The 19,360-nt window shown below is 39.1% G+C and overlaps 1 protein-coding gene across 5 annotated transcripts in view; it reads left to right on the forward strand.

Moving 5' to 3' along the window:
- Positions 1-19,360, forward strand: part of OSBPL3 (oxysterol binding protein like 3) — a 2,414,360-nt gene that overhangs the window by 1,635,833 nt on the left and 759,167 nt on the right. For all 5 annotated transcript variants that reach the window (XM_044066857.1, XM_044066855.1, XM_044066859.1 and 2 more), the window contains one exon: positions 18,367-18,497. In XM_044066857.1, the coding sequence (XP_043922792.1) occupies positions 18,367-18,497 (131 nt within the window). The remainder of the gene's footprint in view (positions 1-18,366; positions 18,498-19,360) is intronic.

Consider the following 19,360-nt stretch of genomic DNA (forward strand, 5'->3'; position numbering starts at 1 on the left):
TTGTACCCCTCTCCTTCCACCTTCCAGTTATAGTTTGCTGTGGTGATCTACCCACATGCAAGCTACTGCAACAATGATAAACATGAGGAACGTAGTACAATTGTGTAAGTTGAACTTAACCGTAGCAGTAGATGTTCGAATGATCACTGCTGCAGTAGCCGCTCCCTCTTTCCTTCCATCCCCTTTGCTTTTTGCTGTGTTTTTTATGTCAGGATGTGGGCTTTTTTTTTGCCATTTTAGAATTTTCCTTTCAGAGCCCAGCCTCCCTTTGTCTGCTGTCAGGAAAACTCTGAAGGGCTTCACTCCCAGACTTGTCTTTTAGTCAGCTCAGCTCAATTTGCCTAGCAGTTTTGGTGCATGTATGGTGCCCTGAAGCTTTGGAAGGTGTCTAGCTGTTACTGCCATATTCTTGGTAGGAAATAAACCCACACAGCTAAGGATCTTTCAGCAGTGATCATTCGAACATCTACTGTTATGGTAAGTTGAACTTACACGACTGTATTGTATGACTCTCACATGATGACACCTAAGTTTTTTTTTTTTTGGAAATGTACTTCTCCTTGCTTGCATGCAGTTGGACACATAGTTTGCCACATCATCGCTTACCTATATGGGCTCCCTGTCAAAAATGTGGCACCTGTAATTGTCACCCATAATTTAAAAAATAATGATTGTAAAAGAATTACAAATGCTGAACCTTGCTATAATACAGATATGGCATTTATCTTCCCAGTGTGGGGAATGCACCCCCCCCTACAACTCTGCTACTTATAGTATACTAACTGAGATTGCTGTACCTTGGAGTGTGTGGAATATTCAGAGGTACTTTAACCTTCAACATGGGACATATTCCGCACATTTGTACATACAGTCTCACTGTGCTTAAGATCTCACATCAGTTTCTTAGAAGTTCAAGCAGAATCCAACATCCTCACATTTAAGCATATACACTACTACACATCACTATCCCTATTCATGCAGGTACATATTTACTTATTTTGCAGAATTCAGTATAAAATGTTGTAGTCTCTGAGACCCACCATTGAAGGGCTTTCTGGAACATGGTGCTTTGCCACAGACTTTCCCTTGCAGCTACTTTAGAGAGCTAAATTGAGGTCTTGTTTGCAGACTGGAATGTAAAACTACTATAGCAGTTAATTTTTTTTTTTAACATTTACTTTGACCTTTCTTCTTATTTTGTTTAATTGTTCACAACTGACTGAATATCAGACCATAACAGTGAATTTGTCCAACAGTTTTTGTTAAAATGTAAAGCGTGAAGTTTTGATTTCACATCTTTCTCTGTGATAGCTTGTATCAAGGCACAAAATATTTACAGAATGCTCACCTGAGCAAGGCACATATTTGATGCAGAAGAATCTACAGTTTTATGAGAGCAGAAGCTATTCCTTGGCAGCATCTACCATTCCTGGTACACAGATACATGAGAAGATCAGTTTCTGTAAGAAGATTGGCATTCACAGAATCTAGGAACTGAATATGCAGCACCACAGGGGTTGCCTGGCTGAGCAGGAATCCATCTTTAAGATGGTATAACCTACAATGATAATAGGACAGCATGGAGACTGCTACATGAGATGATGCAGGTCAACCAAATCCACGGCAGAGGGTTATACATGTGGCAGAAGAACATGTAACAGAACACCTTATTGTTGGAAGTAGTACCCGTGAGAAGAAAGAATCAAGAATGCCAGAGGAGATTTGCAGTATTCTGTACTGCATGAAGGGATGTGCAAAGTTGCATGGGACACATATGGGAGATGCCTAGGTGCTACAGCAGTTGTCATTGCAGTAAGTCATGTATCAATACAAATAACAGTAGTATAACTAACAAAATGATTGCATGACAGGTTATTTAAGTACTCAGAAAATCTGGCTGTAGTCCGTGTGGAAGAATGAGATATTCATGATACATGTATTCTGTGATGGCATGTGATATAGCTCTCTGAAATGGTGCTAATGGAACCAAGAGAAGTGCGATGGGAAACCGATAAGGATGGCCATGTTGTTGTGAGAAGCAGATGTCATGGTTGCCATTTCATAGTGGTCATCCAATGTACAGGACCTGTCCAAGTGTAGCAGTAGCCTTGCACAAAACAACAGCAACAAAGTCTACAGTGTAGAGTGTTCTGACTAATCACAATGAACGCCACATTATTTATTAAATGAAGTGAAGATTACACAGTTTCCAGACCAAGAAATGACAGGCAAACAATGGATGATATAGCTGCATGCACTAAGGATCAAAGCCCATTGTCCATTACCAGTCCTGTGAACCGGTACATATATATTTATATGATAGGTTACACAATGTCAACATGAGATCTGCTACAGTGATGTCCTAACTTAGTGAATATTCAAAACAAAACAAATAAAAAATAAGAATGTGGCCATAAGGAGAGGTTTAGAGCAAGCCACTTACACACTCCATGTGTGGAGCCCTCCATATCCTTAATGTAACCTATTCCTGTGTCACACAGCCTTCAGATAGGTTATTAGGTTCCAAAGCAATGGGACCTCAGTGAAGTAGGTCTCAATAAACTGTGTAGTTATTATTTTGAGTCATAATAGAACAAGTAGTGTGGAAGCTAGTATTGTGCCCAAAATCAGATGGGTGTCCCCCATTACATTCAACGTCAGCTTTTGTTAACTATTGTTCCTTTGTCTAGAGATGTAGCCATACATATTGAGGGTATGAAATCCTGTGGTATGTGATGTGAGCAAAATGTCTTTAACATCCCAAAATGAGTGCCTGTACATTCACCACAATAGACTGCTGAGATATTCACAAAGTGAATGTTTTACAATGTTGTACACTTTAGAAAAGGCATACCTTGAAGTTGGCCAAGTATTCTGTGGTACTACAACCTAATGTGATACTTCAGTGCAACCAAAAGTAGATGTGACCGACAGTAACCCCTAAAAAATATGTGGAATAGTACTGCTAGTTCAGTACTCCACAACACAGAGCAGCAAAGGGAGAAATGGAGACTAGAAGGGCATGATTAAAGAGGAAGCACACATAGCAAGCAAGGGAATAAACATAAGGTAGGGTGACGAAACAGTATGCAGACATGGAAACTGCAAGAGAAGGTACAGGTTTTTGGTGGGTGGGGGGCTAGACCCCATTTCTGAATAGAGGTAGGTAGATATGGTGGAGGGCATGGGAAACAATTAACAGGACTGGGTGCTAAGACAGGGTTCCAGGGAGGCATACTTAAGCAGGTTAACAGTGATGGTGGATGTAGAAATGAGAAGGGCAGTACTTGAGAGGGAAATAGGTTGAGGAAGAGCAAATGGTGTCTGGGAGGATGAGACATCAGTGTCCAGACTATCACATAAGAGTCGACAAGTGTGTACTCCTCAGATGGCTCAGCTAAAACTTGCTCCCAATTTCTATAGCACATAATTTACCTAGACCTTTCCTTTGAGCAAATAGTGAAACAACACATACCCTCCTTGTCTGTACTTAACTGCAGTATTATCCAGTACTATTCCCCTCCCTTAAATGCTAACAATTTGTAGCTCATCTTTCAGATAGTAGTATAGCATATACAGTTAAAAATTAACACTTGCCATTCTTGTAGTATGACATACTGCTATAAAGAGTATAATTTTGCACATTTCACAACCTCCGCAGTTTTATAAATTATCAGCTCCTTAGATTGTTTGTGCTGTAACTTTGCATTTAGCTTCCACTGCAACATATCACACCTTTTCCCCAGCACTCTGCTGCATTAACTTCTCTCTGCTTCTATGCTTCTGAACACCTTCTCTACCAAATCACCCACCCACTTTCCTCATATCCCAGTCATCTTTAAGCTTCACTGAATTCATGTCCTTCACCAATACACCCTACTTTTTAATGGGCTTCATGCTCACATACTCTGGGAAATGAACCTATCCTCCCATTTAACGCACACTCACTCACTGTGAAGAGAAAAGGTTTCAAGTCTTCCTATTAACCATCTTTCTACCACAGAGCATGTCTGCTGTGTGAGGGTAGGTGTTTTCTTTACCTTTAATAACCACAAAGCAATATCTGTCTTCATGATTTTCTCTTTCATTGGGGGTGAAAGATCTTGTTAACCTCTTCCGTACTTACTACATTCATATCTAACAATGCAGTTGTCCTCCTCTCCTTAGCTTCTCATCTTGTGTTATATATTTCCTTCAAATAATTCATCCATCACTCCATTTTATCTAAGTAACATTTCCATAATTCAGACTTATTTCACTTAAATGCATTTCCCTATCAATGAACTTTTACCGTTTTCCTCTGTTCTGATTTTTCTTCACACTTACTGCAGTTCTTATTTCCAGTGACCATATCCTTTATACCCTGCTGAGTATTACAAGTAGTGAACATGCTAGACAGCCATTCTATTTCAGACATTCCTTTCCTCCATGCCTGTCATTCCTTTGATAGCCCACTTATACTAAATAAAAATGTTTCCCCTTCCATTTGTGCTTCTCCCATCTAATCAAAGAAAGCGCGTTCGTTCAGGTTTACTTTACTTCTTGTAATGTTCACACTTCTGTTTATTTGAAGTAGTATTCACAAATGTAGAATGCAGTTGCACAGTGTTTTTACGAGAAAGGATCTGAGAGCACAACTCCCCACAATTCTTAAAACCCATGTATGCTGCAGCTACTGTGCATACATGACTGCATACTTGGAGCAGACAGCATACACATTATGCGTGCTAATGAACGTCTGCATGTTCCACAGTTCACAAATGTGTGATTTATGGAATGTGCTGTGAAGATGTAGTGAAATTATATGTAGCTGCAAGTGAGGACTAACTAAAACATGATTGACGTGACTAATTTGCCCTATACTGTGATCTTGTGTTTAGCAGCCTATGGCTTTATAGCACTAGCAGAAGTTGTTTAATAAAAGGAGCCTAAAAGGGAAGATACACATTAATAAACGTTCATCCACCTTCAGGTATAAGGGCACAGCAACTGACTCTTAAATGTCCCACTGACATCTGTGTTGCACACCTCCAGTCAGTGGGAGCTTTAGTTCTGCCAGACTCCTCATTACAATAGTATGCTAATGGGGTCTGTGTTTAACTGTTGAATAACATTTGCATCGAATGACTAAACACTGAACGTTCATTTTTTCGACAGGTAAAGTAACTAGTTAGCCAAAACTTCCCCTCCTCACACACAGCAGAATTTCAAACCTACCCAGGTGGGGATTTTGCCTCCCCCACGTCTCCCAATGTGGTGGGCTTCACCCCCCCACCACCCCTAGCTGTATATACCAACTCCAAGATTCCACTGCAGTGAGGAAAAGGGCAGATGGGGAAGTGTTGGCCAACTAGTTACCTTCCCGTTCCCTGAATGAATGTTCGATGGATAGAGACCCCATGCTAATGTACCCTACTTTACAGTCATGACAAGACTGGCAAGTTAGTGAATCAGTCCATGCTATGACCGCAGAGCTGAGAGCACAGCTTACAGAGTGCTGCACTGCTGTCCCTGACCAACACCATACCTGCAGAGACATATGCAAACCTAACAGTGACAGGAGTGAAGTGCACAGACACATACAGCTAAAATGTACTGTAAGTAGTGGAGGAACGTTACCTACAGTAGATAGCCTACAAACATGACCCCATGATCATCAGGTTCATTACTGCTTGTGACCAGGCTCTACATACTGTGTACTGCAAGGTTTCATGTGTACTGTGCCAGTCCTGACCATTAGCTTTGGAGATGGAGACTTAATAATGGCAAGAAAGAGTCTTTAGTCTGAATATGGTAGCTTAGTAGTTTGAGGTTATTCAACCTACTTAATGACGCACAGAAGTATGAAGCCATGTGCAGAAACTTTCTTATACAGGTATAATCTATGTTACACTTTACTTCATCGTATTGGTACATGCCTGTGAACACCCATCTTTGGAAAAGTCTCTCTCTACGTTTGTTACAGTAATACATTTGACTGATATGAATAATGGGAACACACTGCCCATGTGCACGATCCTTGCTAAATACATGTGAGCTGTTTACCCATCTGTGCATGAGCTTCCACTGTTTTAATTAACACTTATGAACTGTGGTACAAATGGACCCCAAACTATCAACACAACACAACTCCCATTTATGGGACTGTGTACTATTTTTATGAATGTGCTGGTCCATTTTTTTCTAATCTGTTTTGGAGACCTAGAGTTTTATCCAGGCCTTGGAACTTCTGTTGTGTTAATTATTCTCAGTTTAGTGACAACCACGTCTCTCATTTTGCTTATATTTTCAAGTTTGGGCCTAAAATCCTCCTTTACCGGTGCTGGCAGCTTGTGCACGAAGACAGAATGCTTTCTGTTGTGGATCTCTAAGTATAATTTTGAGCTCTTAACCTTAACTGAATCCTGATTAAAAAGCAAAGCCTCTAATTCCACAGTTTCTTCCCAGGCTACTGCTTTATTAAGACTGCCATTCTCATGGACAGAGAATTGATGGCAATATGATACTCATTTAAAGGCCATCTGGTCTGCTTGATTGTAACTATTTCATCTGAAGCAGAAGACTAAACACCTGACTGGCTTATCGCTGAAGTTCTCATAATACTGGGCTAACTACAGGCGTTATATAAGTTTCTCCATGTGTAAATGCATGTGGTTTATATTCAACACAGAAGTAATCTTCTCTTAAGCGACTTCAGCATTCATTGCTTGACTCCCCCACTCCCATGATGCCATCTCTAGCATACTGTCTGGCATACGTCTTGCACAATTAATCCAAAAGCACTACTTGGCCTAGTCTCCTGAAGGTGAACAACCACCTTCTTGATCACTTAATAGCTACTAAACAATGTAAGGTCACAGTCTTGGTATCATGTAACCAGTCTTAACAGACCACTGCCCTGTTAAGTTCTTTGGTTCCTACAAAATACTCGCAGTTCTCAGCCAAACTCCAACAAACTAGGTGGTATACAGCACTATGATGCTCTTCCAGCAAAACGGATGCATCTTACAGTTTGATGCCCTAATGAGCCTTCAAAACAAACCTTTTCCATTTTTCACAACATGCAAGTCCAATAACCACTGCTGGATAACTGAAAGATGAAATTGTCTTTTTTAGACTGTAGAATGAGGACTGCCATTAATTAAAACATCAGTGTAGCACAAAAATTAGGTAGCGCTTCATACTCTTAAAAAAGAAGGCAAAGATAAATCTTTTAGCAGTTCTGCTAAAATTGTACAAAAGTTGCACCTGTTTTTCAGTAAACATTAAATGAATATATGAAATATTTACAGTATACAAAATCTGCAGTTGTTCTTTAAGTAAGGATGCAGTAAATGTGAGAAATGTGAATGCAATTTTAAAACATATAGGTGTTTTCAGTAAAAATACAGTATAGATTTAAAAAGTGGAACTGATTCTCAAATACACACACACACACACACACACACACACACACACACACCCTTTTAGGTATGGATGGAATCACTGTAAGTTTGCCAAAGAGGTGCACACTGTGATGTGGAGAAACAAACACGTCTAAGATTGTTTCTGAAGCTTAAAACAGGCTCTCTAGTACTACAGATAGTTCTTCAAATCTGCCACAGTAGGGGTGTCTACGTAGCCTAAGTGCTATTCTTGTAACTAGTCTGCTGCCACTTTTTGTGGATGTTGCTTTGATGCAGTCTGGGTTGTGGTACATATAACCATATGCAATGCAAAAGGCTGTTTGACAAATACCACAGGTCATTCCTTGCAGCTTTACTGCAGGACTGAGGAACATCTTCATTTATCTATAGCCATGACACATTTTATTGGTATTACAAAGAAAAAGCATAAAGGAGTGACTGTTGCTGTTCTTCCAAAGAAAAATGAAAAATGTTTCAGTAACTGTGTACAATTTAAAATAAACTTATATCTATATATCTATATATATATATATACAGAAATTTGCAGGTACTAATGAGGAAGTGCAATGTAGTTAAAAAATAATCCTTTCTCTGCTTCTTGACTATATCAGTGCAAGTCTAAAGCCCTTTGGAAGCTGTTGCACTTGGTCGCATGATGATGATGTCTTATATGGACAGCAGCTTCTTCAACCCCCACCCTACCCCCCAATTTCAGACTCTGTAAGTGTGAAAATTAAATGTCTTCTAAAATTCAAACTGAAACCACAGTAAATCCCATTGGGAGGAGTATAAATTCAGACAATGACGTAATTCAAAAAGTTTCAGGAGTTACTCTTTTGGCTGTTGAAAGATGGCCTTGGAGACAAAGCTAAACTGCATTAATTTGCATGGAAGGACTCATGAAAAATTTGGTCTTAAAAGCCAGAAACAATAAGGACACTATTTCTTTAGTCTGAAGCAGATAGTTTTTAAGTTTGGATGTTAAATAGACTTTTCTGAAGATTTTTCTATCTGAATGTTCTATTTTAAATTTCTTGTGCAAGTTATATACTGTTTTTCCATTGTATTTAAAAAATTATATACTCTAACTTATTTCAAGAACAGAATTTTGTAATCCAACTCTGAGTGCTTGTGACTAATGTTTACTTATTAGCTTAATTGTTAATGCTTTTAACTGGTACCTGTAACTGGTGTTCACCCTGTGAAAAGGGATTACACAACACTAATTGTTGCTTAACATTTAGATATTTAAAGTCTGGTTAATTTTAAGGATAAACATTTAGGTGAGTTGTTAATTTTTGACTAACTGGCGGCAGCATTATCGTAAACTTGAGAATGGAAGGCATGGGTGCTAATGAGTTACCATTTACACACTATTCTGAAAAAGATTGTGTAAGTGCAAAATAGTTTTGGTTGATTTGCAATTACTGGTTTTCACCGGTCTCAGTCTGAGGTGAGTAGAATCCTGGGTGAGCTAGATATTGTATTTCTGAACTATAGCTGCACAATATAAAACTGTTTGGGGGCAATAGGTTTTGGCTATTACCCAAGCCAACAATGCACATTTACCCTTTCGCATGTTAACTGATGTGGGTAGTGGTATTAATTTCCCCCGTACTAGTGGTTCCTTCATACATTACATATTAAAAACAGTAGTGTGGAAGTTAAAGCCCACAGCCGTGTACATGTGGAAGTAGGAGGTGGTTGCTAGCAGCAGGACAGTTGGTAAGGATTGTGAGGTATTGCCCCCGGCATTAGGAGAACATGGTTTAGCACTTTTGATCTAAGCAGAGGTGGGGAGAACCAGTATTTGGAATGACAGATTTTGGGAGTTCAAGTCTGTTGATGGGGGAGGGCATGGCCAGAGGGTGCCGAAGCAAGATAGCATTATGAAGGCCAAGGCACATCAGAATCTTAATATTACTGCTGCTCATGGTGACATGGATGGGAGATATCCACTCTTCTGATGTTGACATGGATGGAGATATCCACTCTTCTGACTTGACCAAGGCAGAGTCATTTTTAGAAGGAGCACTGTGATGAGGAAGACACCTGGCAATCGCTTTGTGACAACCATGCAAGAAAGCTTGTACTGTTAATCGGCAGTGTCTATTGAATCAGTATGCCAAAGGTACTCCTTGGGGACTCAGCAGTATCTACCATGCAGCTTCTGTGGAAAATGTTCATCCAAATTCTTGGCAAGTCCCATAGTGATGGGAGTGAGCTAATGTTTACCGTAGTCTGAGGGTATTTTGTTTAATATCTGTGATGTTTTACTTTGGATATATGTTGATCGGTTGACAACATTTTTATCAAGTGCTGAACCAATCACATGAAAATGACAAATCTCTCAAGTAACGTTTTTTACAGGAGGCAAGCCCCCCCTGCAACCCCCATTGTGAGGTAACACTCCCACATCTCCTGCACTTAAACATATCTATTCCATATTTGCACAACAAAGGTGAAAAAATAAAATTCCACTGTTGGCAAAAGTTGTTTCTCTCATTTTAGTTCAGTTGTTCAGCGCTCAGTAAAAGTGTTGTTGATTGAATGACAGGCATCCTTTTACTTCAGGTACTTGAGATGTGTCTTCTCACACAGCAGTATTCTGGCTTCATGCACTGTTTTACTGAATCAATAACTGCTGGTATAGGTTTGCTCACATTGCATAAATTGGTCCTAAATTTGGGCCTGTAACAAAATTAAGTGCGCTAAACAATGTGTTTTCTTTTATAGCATCCCTATACTAGCATTTCTGACTCCCCCTAAATAATTCATCCATCACCTTTTCTTTCCTTTAACTTTTCTTGACATTTTGTGCCTGCACATACTTTTAATGATATACAAGTAAATGCTGTTGCATTGAAATAATGGCGTACCTATACTACCTTTATATGTTTATTCTCTCTGTATTTAACTGCTGATGGTGGCAGCTGGTTTTCATTTATGAATTTATATTAAGTATTGTGTGACCTTTTACTTCTGACATTCTCATGACTCTTTTAATGTTATGGATTGCTATTCTGTATGAACATTTAAATACCTTTTTGTATAGTCAGATTTTTCCCATCGGATCATGTCTTTTACTTAGTTCTGTCTAGTCAGGGCCAACCAAGTTAACAAAGGCTAATAATAAATAGCTACTTAAATAATGCCTTCCCATTTTAATAAAATCCGTTATTTAAAGAAATGTACTAACTGCGTATTCTTGTTCCTTTGAGATTTCTGTTTGTTTGCTGTGTCTTGATATATCATACTTTGCCATATTAACTAAACCAATGTTGTGCCGTAGCTGTACTGTAAGTTTTAAAAACAAAGATTGCACAGCAAAATGTGTTGCTAAAATTGTTTTCAGGTGAAGGCTTTATTGCTCAGAAATTAGGTCAAAGCTTCCCAAAAGCTTCAAATATTGTAAAGCATGGGAGAAATTAAGAGAATTCCATGACTGTAAAAGAAATTTTAGCCTCTTTTGCTTCTTTGCATTCTATGTATAAAGCAGTCACCAGAGTTAATAATATGAGCCATGTAGTATTTACTAACAAGTTCTGAAGTTACACCAAAAGGGTGAATTTTTAGAAGTTAATTGAAAGTATGCGTGGAAGGATAATGTACAGCCCACATTACTAACATTGATTACTGCTATTATGCTGTTTTTTTAATATATATATATATATATATATATATATATATATATATATATATATATATATATGGAATCCGGACACATGCTCGACTAGCATATGTCCGAATCGCAAAACATCGAACACACATACACGAAAGCTCTTAACATCGACAAGCGCTTCCGTGTATGTGTGCCTGTTTAGTAGATCGGACTACAGTGCGGGTAAGGGAAAATTCCCTTTTCCCCACTGTAGTGCGATCTCGGAGTGAGAATAATAAAGTAGGGGGTGCAGGGGCAAAGCCCCTACAGAAACGTAGATTTTTTTTTTGAACTACACATACACAGAAGCACTTTTTGATGGTAAGCGCTTTCGTGTATGTGTGTTCGATGTTTTGTGATTCAGACATATGCTAGTCGAGCATGTGTCCTAGACCCATATATATATATATATATATATATATATATATATATCTATATATATATATATATATATATATATATATATCTATATATATATATCTATATATATATATCTATATATATATATATATATATATATATATATATGGGTCCCCTTCTGATGGTCAAACTTTTAAAAGCTTGACTTTCATATGGCCAAGACTGTATGATCGAACTTTTAAAAGTTCAAACAGTTTGAATGGGGATCTCCATAGAGCACGGAATGGGAAGATTTCCCTTTACCACAATGTAGTGTGATCTCTGAGTTGGTATATTTAAATAGCGGGGGGGTGCAGGTCTCAGTGGTCTCAGCCATATGAAAGTCGAACATTTGGACGTTCGATTATATGAAGTAGACCTATAAAGATATATATATATATATATATATATATATATATATACACATATACATTTTTTTTTCTTAATTTTTGTTGTGATTGTTTGCTGAAAGAAGCCATCCTTGAAAAAGTATTTTTGTTTGCTTAACAAAATTTATTACTGTTTTCCTCCTGTACACTCCCGCAACACACACACGCACACTTGTCTGGAGTACAAACAGCAGCATGGATAGACAAGTTTGGTGATGTAGGATGTAGAAAGATAAAACCCTAATTATGGCCAAGGAGATCCAGGTTTTATTTGTGGCTTTGTCAGGTAAAGGAGCTAGCAGGGAATGCTGGGCATGTTTATCCTGGAGGAAGGGGTGGGATAGAGCCAGATACAAAATGCACCAATCTCCTTTGAAGATGGGTTAAGATGCAAATGACACAACTGGGGGATGGACATTAGACTTGCCAAGCCACCAGTGAGATTAGGGCCATGAATATCATCATAGCCAAAAGGCTTGTGAAGTCACAAGAAACCCACAGGGCTGCCTGAATGATGGCCCCTATAGACAGCTGTGGTTCTTGTGGACTCCCTACCACAGATGAAGAAATGCACTCAACTGCATTTAGGAGAGTCTTGATGGTCGGTAGGCATGAGGGCAAAGCCACTCAGGAAGATTTAATAAAAAGGGGCAGGAATCAAGTTAAAGTACGAAGGGGCAAACCTAATATCTCAGAACTGTTGCCTCACCTTATCATTCCCCTGCGCATTGTCTGAGGGGTATAACCTTTAACAAGAAAATCATTTTTTTTTAATTTGTTTTAACTTTTAACTTGGTCATTGCTGCCCAATTTTTTGATGTTTGTGGGAGGTGTATTTAACATGATGGTTTATCCACAGTCATCGAACAGTTACAAGATGGATGAAGGGTTTTTCAGTTCTTGTGGTACTTAGAGGATGGCTTCATTTTGCTTAGCAGGTGGGTCTCATTCCTCAAGGAGTCCAAGAATGCTGTTATGGTGACATCAGTGTGATCCATGCCATTAATTGGTAATGATATTCCCATTCTTCTCATTTAACAAGCAGACAAATATTGCCTTACACTTTTCATGTCTCATCCCAGCCTGCAACAAGAAAGGACTTTACTTCATGCCAAACAATACGGTTCCACAACAGTGTCTCTCTCTCTCACACACACACACATTTCTGTTAGATCTCTCTTCATTAAATGATGTGTTCTAACCAAGCTGCATGATGCAGGAGGTGGGTTCCTGACTGCATCACTGGTACTGGGGGACCCATATAGAAGGTGGAGGTGAGAAAGAGCATGGCCCCCTGGCTTCTCCCAGGGAGAGGGATGATGTTGCATATACTCAGTGGCACACTGGGCAGTTCTGTCTTCCTTGTGGAGACCAGAAAATTCACTGATTATCACATGGGGGGGTGCTTGTGGCAAGGATGCCTGGTGGGAACACTCCTGATAGAAGTCAAGGAATGTCCCACGCTGTCATCCTATTGCACTTCCGTCCCAAAACCACCATGATGGCTGTCAGAGAGATAGCTCTTCCCTACCTACTGTCACCCCAGTGATCAGGAAAGAGTGGATCGATGACTGTCAAGGGGGCTGATGATCAAAAGACAGCAGGGGCAAAGAGTGCATTAAAAGTATGTGTTTTGCAAAAGTATATTTCATTAAATTGTGCTTACTGTATGTGTGTGTGTGTGTGTGTGTGTGTGTGTGTGTGTAGATATATATATATATATATATCTGTGTGTGTGTATATATATGTATATATATATATATATATATCTGTGTGTATATGTATATATATAGATATATAAAATTATTTACATACATCATATATATATATATATATATATATATATATATATATATATATATATATATATATATATACATATGTATATATATATATATATATATATATATAAAATTATTTACATTCATACGTATAATATATATATATATATATATATATATATATATATATATATATATATATACATAGACACACACACACACACATATATATATGGGGGGTCATTTGTAGCATTTGCTCTTTGTTTTTCTAATTTAGCTTAAATTGTTCATTATTTGCATTGTGTTGTTTAAAGAGCTTGACTTCAAGTACTCATACACTTAAAGTTGAGGTAAACATATATATATATATATATATATATATATATATATATATATATATATATATATATATATAATCTGTTAGTGCATTTTGATTGAATGATGGTATTTCAATGTGAAGTTATAGTTAAGTGCACTGTTTGATTTTTAAACGTTTAAATTTTAATTTCTTCTTCTTTTTAATAACACTGCAGAATGAAAGATTTTTTTGTGTTTTATACTATTACTGTTATACTGTTATGTTATAAGATCCTCGAAAGCTAGCTACGAAAACAAAATCACCACTAATTCTAAGGACAACCACAAAGCATTCTATAGCTATGTCAATCACCTTGATGGCAACACCCAGATCTGCTCTGGGTTACAGCACAAAGGCACGAAAATTACAGAACCAGCTGATACTGCCAACATCCTGGCAGATAGGTTCAGTACTAACTTTATCCCCCCCACCCCCTAAAGGGCTCATATCTATACAGGAAAAATGCAGAGTACCTTTAATCACAATTATGCAGGTGAAAACTGCACTCTCTAAAGCCAAAAACACAGCATCCATGGGACCGGACAACATCCCAGGCTGTGTTTTACATGAACTTCAGAACGAACTGGCTCCCCACTTAAGCATCATGTTCAGTAATAACCACGCATCAGGCTTTGTGCCCACTGAATGGCGCACAGCAACAGTTATCCCACTTCACATAGGGGGGGAGCCACCACTGATCCTGGGAACTATCGACCTATTAGCCTGACGAGCCTGGTCTACAAGGCCATGCAACGTATCATCATGGAACTCATAAACAAAGACATTGGTAACCTCCAACCTCTGGATCCCACCCAGTTCGGGTTTGTGAAAGGCAGATCATGCCCCCTGAACCTGATCGACTTCTTTGAGGCAGTCACCAAAGCCGTAGATGAAGGTAAGGTGGTTCACACAGCCTATCTTGACCTTGCCAAGGCTTTCGACACCATCCCCCATTCTGGAATTATAGCTAAACTCACTAAACTAGGTATAAATCCCTACGTCACAAGATGGGTTGCCAACTGGCTCACTGAGAGAACCCACACTGTAAAAGTTGCAGACTCCAAATCTGACCTCAAAGCAGTGTCAAGTGGAGTACCATGGGGTTCCGTCCTGGGACCTCTCCTGTTTGGTATCTACTTCTCTGAAGTACAGGCTAACACAGAAGGCCTCTGGCTAATGAAGTTCGCAGATGACTGCAAAGGAGCCATAGTCAAGTCCCCAAATAATGTGGACATCCTACAGAAGGGCCTCGCTGAGGCAGATGCCTGGTGTCAGAGCCATGGCCTCAAGCTCAGTGCCAAAAAGTGCAGTGTCATCCCCTTTGTTAAAAACTCTCTACCCATGAACTACCACATAGGCAGCAATCTACTTAACACCGAATGTGGGATAAGAGACCTTGGGACCCAGGTGGACAGTAGTCTCTCCTTTGATAGTCACATCGCCACAGTAGTCAGGAAGTCCTTCTATGTGGCACACCTCATCTTAAAAGGGTTCTCATCCAGGAAAAAAGAGGTAATTGTTCCCCTCTACTCGACACTCATTAGACCCATTATAGAGTACAACACCCCTTTTGGAATGTACCTCACAAGACATCTGCAGCAGCTGGAAACGCCACAGAAGTACCTCGCAAAGAGGATTCCTGGCCTCAAACAAATGCCCTACACTGACCGCCTCAAAAAACTCCAGCTTTACTCTGTAGCATATCGCCTACTCTGAGGTGATCTCTGCCTAACATATAAAGCTATGTCAAACCCAGAGCTGTTGGACATGCTACACCTAAATAAATCCCAATCCCTCTGAGCTACACGCTCTAGGGACCGGAACCTTATCACCACAATAAACAGGACATGCTGGAGGGATAGATTCCTGTCCCAGAGACTTCCCATACTCTGGAACAGGCTACCCTTCTATGTCAAGCAAAGTTCTTTATTAGCACTCTTCAAGAAAAATCTTGATGAGTGGATGGGAAATAGGAAATGCACCCCAGGGATCACTTCTGTGTCTCTGCTCGACAGTGGCACAGGAAAATAACTTTTTTGGGTGGCGTAAGCCAGGGAACCTTGTTGGCTAGGCTTACGTAGGCGGCCCTTGGGCCTGTAACCTAGTACCTACCTATGAACCTATGGGATAATATTTGTGTGGGCGTGTTGTATTCTGGGGTGCTTGGTATGTTTTGGGGCTTTAACGTTGTAGCTATGCATTTGATAGTGGCAGTATCAGTGTATACAGTTGCACAATTGTTGTGTCTTTCAGTTTATCCCGGTTAGGGGTCGCCACAGCGGAACTCTGGTCCGCTAATGTTTGGTAGTGGATGTTTACGTGCCGAGTTACCAGCCCTGACGCACAACCTTCAACGAAGGTACGCCCATTCACGCATGCCTCCACACAGAAGACGCTCTAGCTGAGAATCGAACGGGACAACGTCATGCTGTGAGGCGACAATGCTACCGCGGCACCACTACCGCGGATATACAGTTGCACAATAATGTATGTAATTGCATAACAGTGCATATAATGTGTTTTTTCCTTTCCTGCATTGTTGGTAACCCCGGGTTAGTATTTATAAAGTTGTATGGCCCAGGAAAACAAAAACATTTCTGATTCATTTTTCAATGTATCTGGGGGTGATGGATGGTGTTTGATTGACTGAATTGATGTACTTGAAAGTTCAATGACTTGTTAAATATGCACACATATATCTATATGTACATATATACTTAAATGCTCAAGTGTGTGTGTGTGCGTGTATATGGATCTACTTTACAAGCTCGAAGCTTCAAAACTTTGAACTGCAAATGGTTGAGACTATAAGACTGAAGTTTTGAAACTTCGAAGTTGTAATAAAAAACATAAAAACAACATTTTTTTTTTTTACTTTTTTGCAATGGGGCAAGCCCCCCCTGCACCCCCAACCCCTGCTAAATAAATATGCCAGCTCTGAGATCGCAGTACAGTGAGAAAAATGGGAAATTTCCCATTCTGTGCTGGACAGTGATCTCCATTTAAAACGTTTGAAGTTTAAAACTTTGATCTTATGTTCTCAACCATTTGCAGTTCGAAGTTTTGAAACTTCGAGCTTGTGAAGGGAATCTGTGTGTACGTATATATCTCTGTGTGTGTATCTGTGTACGTATATATGCATGCATGATTCTGTATCTATCAGTATACGCACACAAATTTGTACTACATGTACAAACACATATGGATTCATAAATGTATAGATACACATGCATATCTATGTATATAGGGAAGACTGGTTGTTTGCAAAACACTTGTGATCAATATGTATGCTATTACTAGTGTGTCACTGCTGGGCTTTTTTCCAGAAGGTTGACTACCAGTTTACTGAGGATTTCTCCATAATGGTGCGACCTCAGAAGTGGTATATATAATTTGGTCTTGTCTCCCCCTGCATAAACACTAGTTATTTGTTTTTATTGTTTTGGAATGCTGTTCACATTCTTGGAGTTTCACTTATTTGTTATCACAGTTGCATGAGGTGATCACAGATTAGTCAGTAAGCTGTCAAGGATTCATCTAGCCACACATGGCCGACTCAGTATAAAATCCCAAATGCACCCTTAATAAAAATATTTTGCAACTTAAAATGTATAAACTTGCATCTTAAAAATATAAAATAACTTATTAATAAATGTTAGCTAGTTTTCATAGGACAGCAAACCTACCCTGTATATCCATGGGGGTTGTCCCATACCCTTCCAAGTAAAATGTTCTAACTACCTTTGAAGTCAGAGTGAAATACTTGGCCATTCACCCACCACTTGCAAAATAGCACTTTTGAGAAAGGACACATTTTGCCGTTTAATTTAGGGATGCAGTGTTCTAGCCTTAGTATTGGTGAAACACAGTAAAACCTTTATGCAAATGTGTGGCAAAAAGTGGGATAAAAGGAGTGCAAGGAGAATGCAGATTAACAACTGTTGTGTTTTGGTAGTTGGAGTGGTGTCTTTTTTATGCTTTATATCACCTATTTATTTAATTATTGTGTATAGCCAGTTTTGATAGAAGGTTTGTTTATGTATGTATGTATGTATGTATGTGCATATTTATTTATTAGCAGGATACTCCTGATTTAAGGATTTGTGTCCTGTGAAAATACGGAGTCTCAGACGCCTTAGCATAATGTAAAACAACAGAAATAACTAAAATTCTACAAGTGTTTCATAATTTGTTAATATAGCAAAATGTGCCTTTTGAGTTTAAGGATATGGTTTGTCATGTAGACATTTAGATTTTAGTAAGAAATATGTTACTGTAGGCATTTATGAGACAGTGCTGTCAAAATTTTACAACACATCTGTGTAAGTAGTGAAACTGTTTAACCTGAATGTTGTTTTGCATTTTTGTTTAGCGTATTCCGCTCTGCGATCAACTTTTAACACTGTGTCAATTGAAAAAGAGAAACTTAGGCAAATGTTGGAACATGATGTTTGTCAGTCCCCAACTGCTCAAATAATGGGTCTAAAGAATGCCTTGTCAGCTGTAAGTTGTGTTCTGTTTAATTATATATTCAGATATTAACCATTGTGAGACAATTATTATAAAAGCCTTTAATTAAGTTGATGAATTAAATGATGTCGCTGTGGGACACTTAAAGGATTTCATGTTTGTATTGTATTCCATGTTAATACTGTATCATGGAAAAGCCAGTGTTTATTACACAGAACAGCTGCAATTTCTTATGGCAGAGATTGTCTATACCAGCGTTAATACTCAACAAATGTAAGCATGACTAGCAGGTTGCTTTTATCTGTTTCATATTATATTTGTGTTCAGACAAAGAAAATGGCTACTATGTCATTTCCTGAGTAAATGTAATCACTGTAAAATGGAATGCATTTATTGTTTTGTTTTTATTTTTGCACCCCCCCCCCCCCCATCCAAACACACATGCACACACGGCTGGTCTTCAGTCTCCTCCCCAGTCAACCGTTGTAGAGCTGATCTGAAAGGCATCACTGCTACATCCATGGCTAGGACATTTTAATTGCTCTGTCCATGAATAGGACATTTTCATTCATCCAAGGCTGAATGACTTGGAAGGAGGATCGACTGCACTTAACTTGGAGGTGGTGGTGGTGGTGGTGGGGTGTCCAGTGTGCTTTTTGTGTGTCACACACAGGCTTCTGTGAGTGTCATCATGGGGCCATTGTTGTAGCCCCCACCACTGCTAAACCCTCAGCAGCAGCATGCTCATACCCACGTCTCCACCCACCAGTCTACAGTATAGAGGTGCTTAGCTATGTAGGAATCATGCATCCTTCCCCTCTGGAGGGAGGTGGGGGAGAACAGCTTCCATCAGTCACTTGATTCCTCTTCACTCGGCTGGCCTTGTTCCAGAGTCA

Source organism: Protopterus annectens, chromosome 3.part1 (genome assembly GCF_019279795.1).
Source record: "Protopterus annectens isolate FY-2018-M chromosome 3.part1, PAN1.0, whole genome shotgun sequence".
Classification (NCBI taxonomy): domain Eukaryota; kingdom Metazoa; phylum Chordata; order Ceratodontiformes; family Protopteridae; genus Protopterus; species Protopterus annectens.